We start from the raw sequence: 15,168 nt of genomic DNA, 5'->3' as shown, positions 1-15,168 counted from the left end.
GCCCTGCTCTGTGCGTGACAGGGGGTGGCGCCGCAACCTCCCCATTGACCCTGCCTTGAGTGTGACAGGGGGCGGTGCCCCAACCCCCCAATCGGCCCTACCCTGAGCGTGACTGAGGGTGGCATCGCAACTTCCCAATCCGCCCTGCTCTGTGCATGACGGGGCGGCGCCCCAACTCCCCAATCGGCCCTGCTCTGAGCCCAACCAGGGGCTGCACCTAGGGATTGGGCCTGCCCTCTGCCACCCGGGAGCAGGCCTAAGCCAGCAGGTCGTTATCTCCCGAGGAGTCCCAGACTGCGAGAGGGCACAGGCCGGGCTGGGGGACCCCCACCTCCCCCCTCCCCGAGTGCACAAATTTTTGTGCACCCGGCCTCTAGTCTATATCTATAAAAGGCTAAGTGACTGCCCATCTGTCCAACCAGTAGCTATAACACACACTGACCACCAGGAGGCAGGCGCTCAACGCAGGATCGGCCAAGCGACAGCAATTTTGCAGAGTGCCCTCTCACACTCTGGGACACCTCAGGGGATGTGGGAGAGCCAGTTTCAGCTCCATCCCCAAAAGCCAGGCCGAGGGACCCCACCTATCGAGGGACCCTGCTCACTCCGCAGACACCCTTTGAGCCATGGAGCCACCCCAGGTGTGGCTGGCTGGGGAGGGACTGCGGGAGGTTGGCTCCAGGGCATGTCTGGCCCGTCTTACCCAATTTGCCCCACCAGCAACCATTTAATTAATTTCCTTTCCATGTGCACAAATCCGTGCACCGGGGCACTAGTATATTCATAACCATAATGGTAGTGGTAGGTTTCTTGAATACTTGATCATAGTTTGTATTTGAAGTAATTGTGTGATCACTTCATCAAATGCAGTAACAGCTCTGTCACCCTAATTTTCTATGAATTCTTTTACTGGTATTTTGTACATAAAATACTTTTCTGTACAATGGTTGATTTTAATATAACAAGGAAAAATAAAAGGGGAAAAAATCACAGACTGTAGTTACAAATTGCTTTAAAATATTTGAAGAATGGGAGTTGTGCTTAAAAATTATTTTTAATACCACAGTTGGTCATATTTTTCATCAGCTATGTAACAAGTGTTTATTTTTGTGGGGCAAATTGCATATATGTAAATATTATTACAGTTGACTATTAATGATGAATAATTATTGACTTCTTAATTTTCTTTGTTTAAAGTCAACAGTGATGTGGATATACATGTGCATAATGCATTGTTTTTTTAAACTTCAGAACATGAAGATTATGACCCACAGACTGTAAAGCTTGGAAGTAGATATAGTCATGTTCAAGAAGTCCAAGAACGGCTTAACTTCCTTAGGTTGGTTTTAAGCAATTTGTAGTGCTGTTCTCTTTTAAGGCACACATATAAGGAATGCAGTGTAATACTCCTCATAGCCAAGTCTTTCTCTTTTTTTCTTTTTCTTTTAATAGCTAAGTCTTTTAGATAACCATTCCACCCTGCAGCTAAATATTTTACCAAATAAATACTGTTGCCAAAAGTTAATTTACATTTCTGTTTGTTGATTATTAAGTATTGGTTAACATTTAACTTTCTTAAAAAATTCAAATGGAGTTATTTGTGTTATAGTTTGTGTAAAAAAGTTTATTATACATTTTTCAAAGTTTGAACTATAGGACACAAAAACAGTCAGCTAGGAAATTGCATTTTCATTAATGCTGTCGTGAGCAGTAAGGATTAAGATGGTTGGCGCTCTCTGGTGCTCTGTTTATTCTAGCAAGGGCTGATATGATAAAGGCATAGGTAATAACATCACTTTACATTTGGATAAGGAAAAATTACCTATCTTTTAACTTAAGCCAAAGCTAAAGATAGTCCTAGGCTGAATTTGTTCAGTAATGCTTGTCTTTTGATAACAATATATATGTGTGTGTATTTATGGATATATAACTTAAAGAATGAATTTTTTTATGAATGCAATTAACACATAATAAAGCAAGCATATTTGAAACATATGCTGTGTAATCTTCTGGGTTGACCTGATCATAAAATTTGTTGACTGGAATTTTTCTCATGTTTTTTAACAGCCTTGAAAAAAAGATTAGCCCTCCTGTGTTGAGACTCTCTTCGTTGTTATAAATGCATATATACTATGTCACTTAGTTTTGTTGGAAAAGACCAGTGATTTAGAACTTATCTACTCTATTGAAGTTTAGAATCAGAAGACCCTTTATAGTTCCTGCTCAGTAAATACTTAGTACTGCAATTAATTCTTTAAAGGGTAAAAGGACTGAAGAGTTAATACTTTATATTTAGCTTTGTACTTACTAATCATTTTAATCCTCATAGTAATACTGGATTTCTGGATTCATCCAGTATGTCTCACTTTAAAGTCTCTGTTCTTCCTATGACAGCAGTGATTTTTCAGACTTATCATAGAGTCTTAGTTTGAAAATTATTGATTTTAGGGTTCTGGACCACATATTGCTCATTTATAAATAAAGGTAGGAAAGATTAAATAAAATTAAGAGCTAGAAAAAAAGCTTCATACCTACAATTATGGTGACATTAGAAATCTAAATTGGGATCTAAATTATGGGGATATTAGAATACTTTAGGTAAGACACAAAAGAAGAAACCCACTGACATTAAATAAGCATGCTATACTCTGTTGGGCATGAAGCCACCATCATTTTGATAACAGAATTAAATGCGTAGTCATTTTTTACATTATTATTACCTTGTTTTAAACTGTCATTCATGGAAATTGCAGACAATGGTAGAAGAAACTAGAATCTTACTGAGGAGACTGCTTGAAGCAGAATCTTCAAAACTTCATAATATTATTTTAATGAATAAACTAATAGTGACACAACTAAAAAGCTCTAGAGGACATTTTAAAATAAGCATACTAATAATGACTAACAGAAATAAGTTTAAATTATGTATGTATTGTGACCACCAGGTTTTGAGTATAATATTTTCAGAAACTTAAAAATTTTAAACAGCTTTATTTTGTAAAAACATTCAGTTATCTCTGAAAGTCATTTTTAGTATATTGCCTCATTTTTCAATGTATACGCATATATAGGCAGGGAAACCGTATATAAGCAGGGAATTAATCAGTATCTGGTTTCAAAGACTGAACTTCTTTAGAACAAGGAAAAAGCTTTAATATTTATGTCAAGTCACCTAACTTTATAGTTTTCCCATAAATACATGCTTGTTCACAAATGGAACTACCTGATTATTTTTTACTTAGTTATATGGATAAGAAGTTCTTTAGAAAGAATATCTTTTTTGCTGTAATTGTGATAAAAGTATTATTTCAGACATGTCAAAATAAATTGTCTTCGAGAATAAAATGATATAACCTAATTACTGACTTCTTAAATTTTTCAAGATTTTTACTGAAGGATGGCCAGCTGTGGCTCTGTGCTCCTCAGGCAAAACAAATATGGAAATGCTTAGCAGAGAATGCAGTTTACCTTTGTGATCGTGAAGCCTGCTTTAAATGGTATTCCAAGTTAATGGGGGATGAACCAGACTTAGATCCGGATATTAATAAGGACTTCTTTGAAAATAATGTGCTTCAACTTGATCCTTCCCTTTTAACTGAAAATGGAATGAAATGTTTTGAACAATTCTTCAAAGCTGTTAATTGTCGAGAAGGGAAACTAGTAGTAAAAAGAAGAGCCTATATGATGGAAGATTTGGAACTTATAGGATTAGACTACCTTTGGAGGGTAAGTTAGAAGTAGGAGCTCTTGTTCTGTTCCCTTTCTTTTCCCTCCCTAAACCTTTTCCAGAGTCAGTCCTGAAACGTCTTTAAAGCCATTGGATTATAAACCTAGTTTTGAAAACATTGACTTAAATAAATAATTGATAAAGATATGCAAAAATTCCGGGTGTTATCAGGATTGCTCTTTCTGTTATATAAATTTTTTAATTTATTTGAGTTAACTCATTGAAAACACAGCTTGGCTACCAAACTGCAAAGTTAAATAATATTGTTTAAAGTATATTTTATCATTTTCATTATTCCATTAATTCTTTATTTTAAAATGTATTAGACTTTGTTACTTGATTTCAGTGTCAAAATCAACTCAGCCTTAAATTCTTGAATACTCTTTAAAATAATTGAGCATATTTTTAAAATTTAAGTGTCAAATTAAATATATCTTCACTGTTACTTACACTATAATTTTGGATCTAGGTAGTGATTCAGAGTAATGATGACATTGCCAACAGAGCTATAGCTCTCCTTAAGGAGATATATACAAACCTTGGCCCCAGGTTACAGGTCAATCAGGTAAGCATTGAAGTGCATAAGAAGTTTCACTACAATTAGTTTGAAAGTCATCTTGTGTTTTAGTATACTCTTTTTAAACTTAGTATTAATGTAAAAACTACGGATTAATTTAACTCTTGTCTAAAATATTTAACTATTTAATCCACAATTGACCATTACATGATCCTAACTTAATGAATGATGCCACTTACCTTTAGGTGGTTAGGATTTTTTTAAATATAGTTAATTATTTTATAGGGAAATTAAAATTATACTAGAGGCCCGGTGCATGAAGATTCGTGCAAGGGGAGGGAGGCCCTCAGCCCAACTTGCACCCTCTCCAATCCGGGACCCCTCAGAGAATGTCCGACTTCCAGTTTGTACCCGCACTTTTAACAGATAATAGCTCCATTGTTGTTTCTTTCTTTTCATGCTTAAACCCATTGGAATTACTAGGTATTCTAAGTGTGTTGTATATCTCCAGTCAGCAGTGAAAGGAACCAATGGCAGATTTGGAACCCCCAGACAGGGAACCTTGCTCACTCCTCGCATGTGTCCCCACTCTACTTTCCACCTTCGTGGACAGTGGGAGAATCAATGTTTTTTCTCATTAACTCAGAAAAGCACGTCCTGTCACCCGCTGCCCGGCAGGAGTGCGCTAGGCCCCAAGCGAGCGAGGCTCAGTCAGGGCAGGCTTCGCTCATGGGTGCCAGCACCCAAAGTGCCCATTCCTTCTCTACAGTCGCCCTGACTATCCCACTGTTTCACTGAGAGGAAAGAGCTCCTCACCTCCTCTGGGTTCTCGATCTTAAACGCTGACCAAAGGCACCTCAGCGAGGGCTGCCTGCTCCCACCAACTGTGTCTGTCCCCACCTACTCCCGCCTCAGCATCTGCAGTAGCCCCATGGAGGTGATCTTGTCGCTGCACTGGCCTTCACAGGAACAGGGCATCACCACTCCGCCCTCTCACTGTCATCTCACAGGCGCCCACCCTTAGTACCCAGAACATCCAGACACTGTCCAAAGGACGTGTGCATGCCGAACTGTTGCAGGCGCGAGTGGGCGACCGCCCTGGGGGAAGTTCACATGCCAGGCGGGGAGGAGAGGATGTGCGCACTGGAGGCCTGAGGCTTCGCAGACCCGCAGATCCCGTTGGCGTGCCCAGGAGGATGTCAATCTGGCCCGCCACAGTGGCTGTCCCTGCAATCGCACACCTGGGCCAGGAGGCAGGCCCTGCTGGGTGCTGCCTGTGGGCCCGTTTGCCTGCTCCCCGGTCGCCGTGGCAATGGTCAAGCAGGCCTTGCTGGGCGCTGCCTGCAGGCTGCACTTTCCTGCTCCCCAGGTTGCCCTGGCGACGGCCAAGCAGGCCCTGCTGTCTGCTGTCAAGCTGTGTTGCTGCCCTTGTCTCCCAGGGCGGCGATGGTCCCAGAGACCCAGGCTGCTTGGTGCCTGCATATGCAAATTAACCCAATAAAGATGCGTACTCCTAATTGGCTGGTGGGCATCGCAGAGGTACAGTTAATTTGCATCTTTCTCTTTTGTTAGTGTAGATAATGTAAACTGATGTAAGAACTAAAAACCAGCTTTTCTCTGCTCAGTCTCCCCTATTTCCTTTTTCTTCCCCAAACCTCTTAGAGGGTCAGTCCTGAAACATCTTTAAAGCCCTAGGATTCAAAATATCCTATATAAAAAAAGCCTAGGTGGCATCACGCCCTCAGTGACATCATCACAAGATGGCTTCCACAAGATGGCCGGCAGGGGAGGGCATTTGGGGGCAAGATCAGGCTGTCAGGCGAGGGCAGTTAGGGGATGATCAGGCTGGCAGGCAGAAGCGGTTAGGAGCCAGCAATCCCAGATTGGAGAGGGTGCAGGCTGGGCTGAGCGACACTCCCGCGCGCCCCTCCCCCCATGCACAAATTCGTGCACCGGGCTTCTGGTAGTTTAATAAACACTGATCTAGTTAGATAATTGATAAAGATTTGAAGAAATTGCTGGCATTGACAAGATAATGTTATATTGGGTCAGCCAAAAATTTGATTTACTTTAACACTTAGTACAGAAGGTTTTGGTTTAGTTTTGAAAAATAAATGCTTATTTTGTTATCAGGTTCTTTTTGTGTCTTATTGCTTGATAAAATATAATATGATTGAGAATTACCTATTAGTTGACATTTTTCTATCTTTAATTAGATCAGCATATATGATTTTTAAGTTGCAAAACATCTTGACTTGTCTATTTCCCCTATTGGTTACAGGTTGTTATACATGAAGACTTCATTCAGTCTTGCTTTGATCGTTTGAAAGCTTCATATGATACATTATATGTGTTGGATGGTGATAAAGACAGTGTTAATTGTGCAAAACAGGAAGCTATTCGAATGGTTCGCGTTTTAACTGTTTTAAAGGAATACATAAATGAATGTGATAGTGATTATCATGAGGAAAGAACAATTCTACCTATGTCAAGGTTTGTCAGATATTGACCTACCAGTGTTAACTTGCAATTATTTTTTATTTTCTTAACCAGTTTTTTAGGAAAGTAATGACAAACAGGTTGAAGGGATAGAAAAAAAAATTATTTTTTTTGTTAAACCTCACTTGAGGATATTTTTCCATTAATTTTTGAAGGGAGTGGAAGGGAGGGGGAGAGAGAGAGAAAAACATCCATGTGCCTCACATCGATTGGTTACCTCCCACATGTGCTCCAACTAGTTGGGGCTGGAGCCTACAACTGAGGTACATACCCTTGTCCAGAATTGAACCTGTGACCCGTCAGTCTGAAGGCCGAGGCTCTATCCACTGAGCAAAAGTGGCTAGGGCCAGAAAAATTTTTTATTTCTGGATTTCAATAACCTGTCTTAAAAATATCATTTGCATCTTACACATAATTTATTTTTAAGTATATGGTCTTGAGATATATTTTGGTGAGGCATTCTCACTTATCAAGTATAGTTTTTCTCTTTATTGTTTCGATCTTTATCAAAAGTTAAATGTGGCTCTTGCCTCCTCCTTGGATTGTGTCTTTAGGCATTTAGAATGATCCAGTGTTTGACATACCTTTTGAGGTGGTTCTAAAATTGAACCTAACCAAAACTAGGTTTTCCTGAACCCTGATAATAGAATTGTTTACCTTTTTACCAAGAAGTTTGGGAAAGCACTGTTATCTGCTTTTGTCCTGTGCCCAGGCCAGCTTCCACAGAGTTCATGCTATGAGACCTAATGTACTTAAGAAGTTGTCTTACACAAAAATTACATGTTAGCTCTGGCATGGTAGTTCATTTGGTTAGAGTATCATCCCATTAAGCCAAAGTTACATTTATATCTCCAGTCAAGGAACTTACAAAAACCAATCAATGAGTGCATAAATAGTGGAAAAGCAAATTGATGTTTCTCTTCTCATTCCCTTCCCCTCTCTCTTTATAATCAGTCAGTAAATTTTTAAAAAGAAACAAAAAACATGTAATAGGCCTTTTGTGGAGACATGTGGTAAATGTGTCAACAGGATCAAGCTATTTTTATAGAGAAGCAGAAAATCATTGTGAAAGTGTTGAAGTAAGCAGTCAGAAACCTAATTATTTTTTAAATCAAGCTTTTTTCAGTAAGAAAACTACTAAAAGGTTTGTTCTATTTTTTAAAAAAGTGTGACACTATTATTATGTAGTTGATATGATTTTTATTTTCATGTTATTTATTCATGCTGTTAAAAATAAAAATTTAAAAGTTGCTTATCCTGTTCTGGCTGGGTGGTTTTGTTGGTTGGAGCCTCTTGTATACCAAAAAGGTTGCAGTTTCTATTCTAGTCATCGAACCTAGCATGAAGGTTCGATCTCCAGTTGAGTGTATATGGGAAGGATGTTTCTCTTACATCAATATTTCTCTTCTCCTTCCTCTCTCTCAAAATCAATGAAAACATATCCTTTGGTAAGGATTACAAAAAAAAAAAAGCTATCCAGTTACCCAGTAATTTTTTACAAAGAGTATTTGTAAATTGTTCTTGCAAAAATTTCTTTAAATTTAGAAATTAGAAATTTAGTAACTCATATTTTACTATAATAAATTATACACAAATTTTGTGATATAATTCATATCATTATAAATTAAGTAAATAACAAACTAAATTATTTTATAATAGTTTAAATGGCATGTCTGGTTTTTGAAAAGTTTCTAGAATAACTTACCAGATTTTATGAAATCCAATGTTAAAAATGAAAAATATAAAATCTTGAATATGATTTATATTTACATTCTATTTTATCTGTAAGAAGAGAATATGCAGTGATAAATATTTTTAGATGAATTTTGTTTTCAAGAATTTTTCCAGCCTCCCTGTTAGGTTCATTGGATAGAGTGTCAGCCTGCAGACTAAAGGAAGGGTCCCAGGTTGGATTCCCATCAAGGGCACATGCCCAGTTTTCAGGGTCCCCACAATAGGGGGCGTGCAGGAGGCACCCAATCGATGATTCTTTCTGTTCATTGATGTTTCTGTTTCCCTCTCCCTTCCTTCCGGAAATCAATAAAAAATATTTTTTAAATAGAATTTTTACAGGTTTTAGTAGAAACATTTTACCATATTTATTGATGCTTCCTAGCTGAAGCTATCTCTTTCAAAAATAATCTAGTGAATTGAGCTTTGTAGCTTATAATTAACTAGAGGCCCGGTGCACAAATTCGTGCACTAGTGGGGTCCCTCGGCCTGACCTGTGGGATTGGGCAGAAACCTGCTCTCTGACATCCCCCAAGGGGTTCCAGATTGCATGAGGGCACAGGCCAGGTCAAGGGACCCCATCAGTGCACTATCAGGGCGGGGAGAGACACAGGAGGTTGGCCAACCAGGAAGGGACCACGGGAGGGCTCCAGGGCGTGTCCGGCCCATCTCAGTCCTGAGCAGCCAGACCCCAGCAGCAAGCTAACCTACCAGTTGGAGCATCTGCTGTTCCCCCTGGTGGTCAGTGCACATCATAGTGATCAGTTTACTGTCTGCCCCCTGGTGGTCAGTGCACGTCATAGCAAATGGTTGTGCAGCCTTAGCATATGATTAGCATATTATGCTTTGATTGGTTGAATGGACAACAAGACATTTAGCAGATTAGGCTTTTATTAAAGATAGGTTAATATATTACATCTATTATAAATATAAATCTATTTAATTACATCTCTTTCCTATTAAGAAAATATTAAATTGTTATGTTTATGTTCTTGAAAATCTTCAAAAGTTGATTATGTGTGTTTTTTTTTAATTACTTCTTTTTTTCAGAGCATTTCGCGGTAAACACCTCTCTCTTATTGTTCGATTTCCAAACCATGGTAGAGAGGTTGATGACTTGGACATATGGTCTCATACAAATGATACAGTTGGTTCAGTACGACGATGTATTCTCAATCGTATAAAAGCAAATATAGCCCACACAAAAATTGAACTTTTTGTGGGTGGTGGTCTGATAGATTCTGAAGATGACGGAAAACTAATTGGACAATTAAACTTAAAAGATAAATCAGTAAGTACACATAATTTTCAAATTTTCTCCAAATATTAAACATGAAGGGTGTTTTTCATTGATTGTGTAAATGTTTTTTGAGCTATCTGTTATGTAGTCTAATAGTATGTTATGTGTTTTGGTTATAGATCTGATTAAGAAAGGTATCATGACACTGGTATGGTAGAGGAAATAAACTACTACATGGTATATATTGGATACTACTTTTAAAGTGTGTATTTCTAAAATTAAAGCATGAAATATTTTTAGTCCTTTGTTATATCCAGTTGCTGTACTTTGTGGAAGTGTTTTCCTATGTCTTTGCTACTAATATGTACTTTTACTATTCAGGTTATTATAGCCAAACTTTCTCAGGTAAGTTCCAAAATGCCTTCAAGCCCTGATAGTTCTTCTGATTCCTCAACTGGATCTCCTGGAAACTGCTGTAATCAGTACAGTGATAGTCCCAGTCCAGAAATGGAAAGTTGTTTGCCTGGAGTGGTAAGTAGCTATTATATGCAAAACATTACACTCTTCTTCAGAAAAACAAAGAAATGTGTAGGAGTTTCTGAGTTTAAATGTTTCATGAGTGGTCAAATGCCAAATAAATATAGTTACCTATTACCTTTTGGATGGATTTTTTTAATTGTTGGAAATAAAATTATACACATATATATAGTATTATGTTTGCATAGAACTAATCAATTATAGTTAAACTGTAATACTACCAAATATATACCCAGAGATAATACTACTATGAGTCTTTCTTTAAAACTGTTTTTGCTTTTTGTTTTTGTGAAGTAGTTAATTTAATTGCTGATAAGTAGCTCACTTAAAAGACACATCTTTAGTATATTCCATAATTACAAAAACTCAGGAGAAAGGGATGAAGCTTCAGACTGATCCACATTTTAACCAGTCCTTCCCAAACTTTTTCTCTTTTTAATCAACTTATAACTTTTTAAGGAAATACACAATTTGCTATCTTGCCTAGATTCTTAATGTATAACTAAAGAAACAACTCCTATCTTTCTTAGGCTTCCTATTTTTCTAGTTACCCTTGAGAATTATTATAGCTGTAAATAAAACCAGCCACTTCAATTTCAGAGGAATTTGGGTTCCTGCAACTGTTGGATTAGGATTTTAACCAGCAATAGTTATCCCTGACAAAATGAAGTGCTTTTTATAGTAAATAGTTTCTGAGTTCCATATTTTATAAAATAACAGAATGCCTCTCACAAAGAAACCACTCAAAGTGGCTTAGAAATCCTAATAAATGTAAGTTTGTATCATGAAGGATCACTGCATTTGTGAAAATGAAAAGATGTGAGGGAAACAAATTTTCAGGGAGTAAAAAATGGCATAGGCAAAGATGTGAATGACAAGAAACAGGGACAGAGAATAGGTTAATTTGAATAAAACACTTTTTTACATAATTGATGCCTAAAACATTTTTTTTATTTCATATTTCAGATAATGTCACAGCATCCCAGATACATCTCTTTTCTTTGGCAAGTTGCAGACTTAGGTAGCAAATTGAAAATGCCACCACTTAGAAATGGAGCAAGACTACTTATGAAACTGATGCCACCAGGTAAGAAAAACGCCTGGATTCCCTTAAATATTGCTTAACATATTTTTATGCGAAGTTTAGATATTATACACTGATTTAGTTTAGTGTAGACGAAAATGTATTTCTTACATACTTTTGCATCCTTTTTTTCTGATCATCTAACAATTTTTGCTTAAATTTGAATTATTTACATTTTTAAGACTCTAAATATCTATACTAATAAAAGGGTAATATGCTAATTAGGGCAGATGTCTTCCAGATATCCATTTGGACAAAGCCACAGCGGCTGCTCAGTCAGCCCTGGGCTCCGGCAGCTGCGAAGCCCGGGGTAGGTAGGATAGGATACGATAGGAGGGGATAGGAGGGGATAAGGAAGGAGAGGGAGATGAGGCAGGCCTGCATACAGACAGGCCCGAGAGGAGAAACAGAAATACAGAAAGGGAACAAGAAAAAGACAGGAATGGAAAAGGGAAGGAAACGCAGGGCTGCACGCAGGGGGCATAGAGGTGTGCCCGGTGAGGGGCAAGACATAGGCAGCGCGGAGTGGGACCCTGCCCAGACTGGGAGGAGGGCGGTGGCCCCCAGCGCAGCAGAGAGGCGCCCAAGGATCCCAGGATAGAGGAGCAGACAGTCCGAGGCCTTCTGAATGGAGACGCTCCAGCTCCACTCCTGGCCTCGGCCTCCCCTGTTGGGAGGGGAGGTGCAGTTTAGCTGGGGCAGAGTTGGACACTAAGGAGGGTATCCCTTTCTCCCCAGAGTGCTGGACCTCAGAGTGGCCAAGATTAGGTTGGTGGCACAATAAGTGCAGTTGGTTGACTAGAAGTTGGGGCATCCCAGGCAGGGAATGGGAGGAGGATTGCAGCAGGGAGGCCGGAGAAGAGGAGGACAACAAAGGCTGAGGCTTTAGGCTTGGGAAGGGGCCCCTTCAGCTCCAATTGCAGGCTCAGCCCTGCCCAGGAGCCCCCAGGCTCAGGCCCATCCTAGGCTGCTCAGGGCCCACACGGGGACTACCTTGGAGTGACCTGGGTGCTGATGATGTTCCTGGGACCCAAGCTGCTAGGCACCTACATATGCAAATTAACTGCCATCTTTGTTGGTTAATTTGCATAGTTGCTCTGATTGGCTGGTGGGTGTAGCGGTGTGACACCAATTTGCATGTTTGTCTATTATTAGGTAAAGATGGGATTTTTAAATAGTTAACGTAGATAAAATTTTTCATTGACTTTTAGTTTTTTTATTGTAACGTTTTCATTTTTATTCTTCCTTTAGTTTTGTTTTCATTTTGTGGACACTTTACAGTGTTTTTGCTGTAATAGTGTGTATGTATGTGTGTGTATATGTGTGTATATATATGTGTGTGTGTGTGTGTGTGTGTGTGTGTGTATATATACATATTTTTTACGGAGAGGAAGGGTGAGGGATAGAGAGTTAGAAACATTGATGAGAGAGAAACCAATCAGCTGCCTCCTGCACACCCCCAACTGGGGATGTGCCTGCAACCAAGGTACATGCCCTTGACCAGAATCAAACCTGGACCCTTCAGTCCACAGACTGACGCTCTATCCACTGAGCCAAACCAATTAGGGCTGTAATAGTATATTTTTGTGTACACCTAAACCTTATTGTTGTTACTGAGCTAGTCATAAAATTACAGAAAAGTAGGAAATGCAATACAACAAACTTTTCTTCCTTAAACCAAATGAGAATAATTTGTTTCTTTGCTATTCTCTCATCCCCCACAATGTTCATGTGTATTTTTTTCAAACTAAAATATTCTTCTATATAACAACTAGGGGCCCAGTTTACGAAATTCATGCACTGGGGGCGGGGGGGTCCCTCAGCCCAGCCTGCCTCCTCTCACATACTGGGAGCCCTTAGGGGATGTCCTACTGATGGCTTAGGCCCGCTCCCTGCTCCCCTTGGGGAACGGGCCCAAGTGGCAGTCTGGCCTCCCTTTGTGGGAGGTGACTGGGCTGATCAGGGGAAGGCACCAGCCCCATCACCCCGCTCCTGCAACCACTGCCAGTCAATGCAGCCACCAAGATGTTTTCATCAACACGAACTCTAGTCCCTTCACCATGAAAAAATGACAACTTTCTTTAGTCATTTTCAAGATGTGTCTTTCATAGGATATAACATTTCTTTATTATTTTTTTTATCCTCACCTGAGGATATGTTTCCATTGATTTTTAGAGAATGTGGAAGAGAAAGAGAGAAACATCAAAGTGAGAGGAACACTTTGATTGGTTGCCTCCTGCATGAGCGCTGACCTGAGCCCCAGCCAGGGAAGAGCCTGCAACCCAGGTACATGCCATTGGTCAGAATTGAACCCAGACCCTGTGGTAGACAGGCCAAGGCATTATCTACTGAGCCAAACTGGCTAGGGCAGGATATGATATTTCTTAGCCTCTCCAGCAGCGGACCTTCATTTTTTTCTCAAGGAGTGAGGTGGAAAAATCCTACATCACCTTGGATTCTTATTACCTAAGTTACTAAGAATATTACCAGTGGCATACAGGGAGCTTAGCCAATGACCGGTCAGAAAAGGTGTTTCCTCTGTAGTTCACACCGATCCCCGGCTTCACCTCTGCCCAGGCCTCAGGCCTCAGGCCTCTGGCCAGGGCATTATGCCTGGGCAGAAGACCTCCAGCCCACTCCAATCACAGAGGCCTGAGCAGGGGACCCCCCAGCCCCATGCGATTGCATGCTCCGCCCCTGCCCAGGCCAGAGGGGCGTTAGGCCTGGGCAGGGGACCCCCAGGCCGCTCCGATCGCAGGCTCTGCCCATGCCCAGGCCCCAGGCCTCTGGACGGGAAATTAGGCCTGGGCAGGGGAACCCCAGCCCGCTCCGATGTACCGCTCCTCCCCTGCCCAGGCTCAGGCCTCTGGCCAGGGCGTTGGGCCTCTGCAGGGGACCCCCAGCCCTGTGTGATGGCCGGCTCCAGCTCTGCCCAGGCCTCAGGCTTCTGTCTGGGGTGATCGCCAGCTCCGCCTCCTGGGTGGCATCTGGCGCTGCCCTCCCTGCCTCCCCAGTCCCTGATCTGCGGCCCGGATCCCGCGGGCGGCGTCTGGCGCTGCCCGACCCACCTTCAGTATGCAGATTTAACGGCCATCTTTGTTGGGTTGATTTGCATAATCTTCTGATTGGCTGCTGGGCGTAGCAAAGGTACAGTCAGTTAGCATCTTTGTCTTTTATAAGTGTAGATAATTTACACATCTAAACTGAAAAATTAACATTGACAAATATTTATCATTTAATTGAATGACCTCCATTCCCATTTACCGCCATTCCCATTTACCTGCATTCAAGTTCCTCAGTTTCTTCAGTAAATTTTTATAGCCACCAGCAGATATGAACAGTGGCGGCTACTCCTATCACCCCTGAGGGCTTCTTCACCTCCCTCTGCTCCTGAGGGGTGAGTAGGGCCGGTGCTGTCAGCACATGGGAGCAGCAGTGGTGGGAGCAGGGCTGCAGGCAGACAGGAGACTGGGCGCCTCAGACAGGAGGTCCCAGGCAGGGGCGGGGGCGCGGGCGCAGAGGATAAGCTGGGCCCCACCCCTGTGCCCACCGCAGTCTCGTGGCTCATGAAGAGAAAAAACAAATCCTTGTGAATAAGAAATTTTGAACTGATAGACCTATTTGATATCCTTGAAAATACATGGGAAACTTTGCCAAATAAAGAAATGACAGTTATATAACACGAGAGGCCTGGTGCACAAAAATTTGTGCACTCGGGGGAAGGAGGTCCCCCAGCCCGGCCTGTGCCCTCTCGCAGTCTGGGACCCCTCGGGAGATAACGACCTGCTGGCTTAGGCCTGCTCCCAGGTGGCAGAGGGCAGGCCCAATCCCTA

General features: G+C 41.1%; 1 protein-coding gene across 1 annotated transcript in view; it reads left to right on the top strand.

Annotated features, from left to right (window-relative positions):
- LOC102261911 (probable ubiquitin carboxyl-terminal hydrolase FAF-X) overlaps positions 1–15,168 on the top strand; it is a 292,998-nt gene that overhangs the window by 128,850 nt on the left and 148,980 nt on the right. The window contains exons 15-21 of the mRNA XM_014540284.1: positions 1,252–1,339; positions 3,384–3,726; positions 4,197–4,292; positions 6,526–6,737; positions 9,525–9,765; positions 10,096–10,245; positions 11,218–11,338. Coding sequence (XP_014395770.1) covers positions 1,252–1,339; positions 3,384–3,726; positions 4,197–4,292; positions 6,526–6,737; positions 9,525–9,765; positions 10,096–10,245; positions 11,218–11,338 — 1,251 coding nt within the window. The remainder of the gene's footprint in view (positions 1–1,251; positions 1,340–3,383; positions 3,727–4,196; positions 4,293–6,525; positions 6,738–9,524; positions 9,766–10,095; positions 10,246–11,217; positions 11,339–15,168) is intronic.

This window comes from Myotis brandtii, unplaced genomic scaffold (assembly GCF_000412655.1).
Source record: "Myotis brandtii unplaced genomic scaffold, ASM41265v1 scaffold1052, whole genome shotgun sequence".
Taxonomy (NCBI): domain Eukaryota; kingdom Metazoa; phylum Chordata; class Mammalia; order Chiroptera; family Vespertilionidae; genus Myotis; species Myotis brandtii.
Note: the sequence above shows the minus strand (reverse complement) of the source record. Positions and strands in the feature narration are given on the sequence as shown.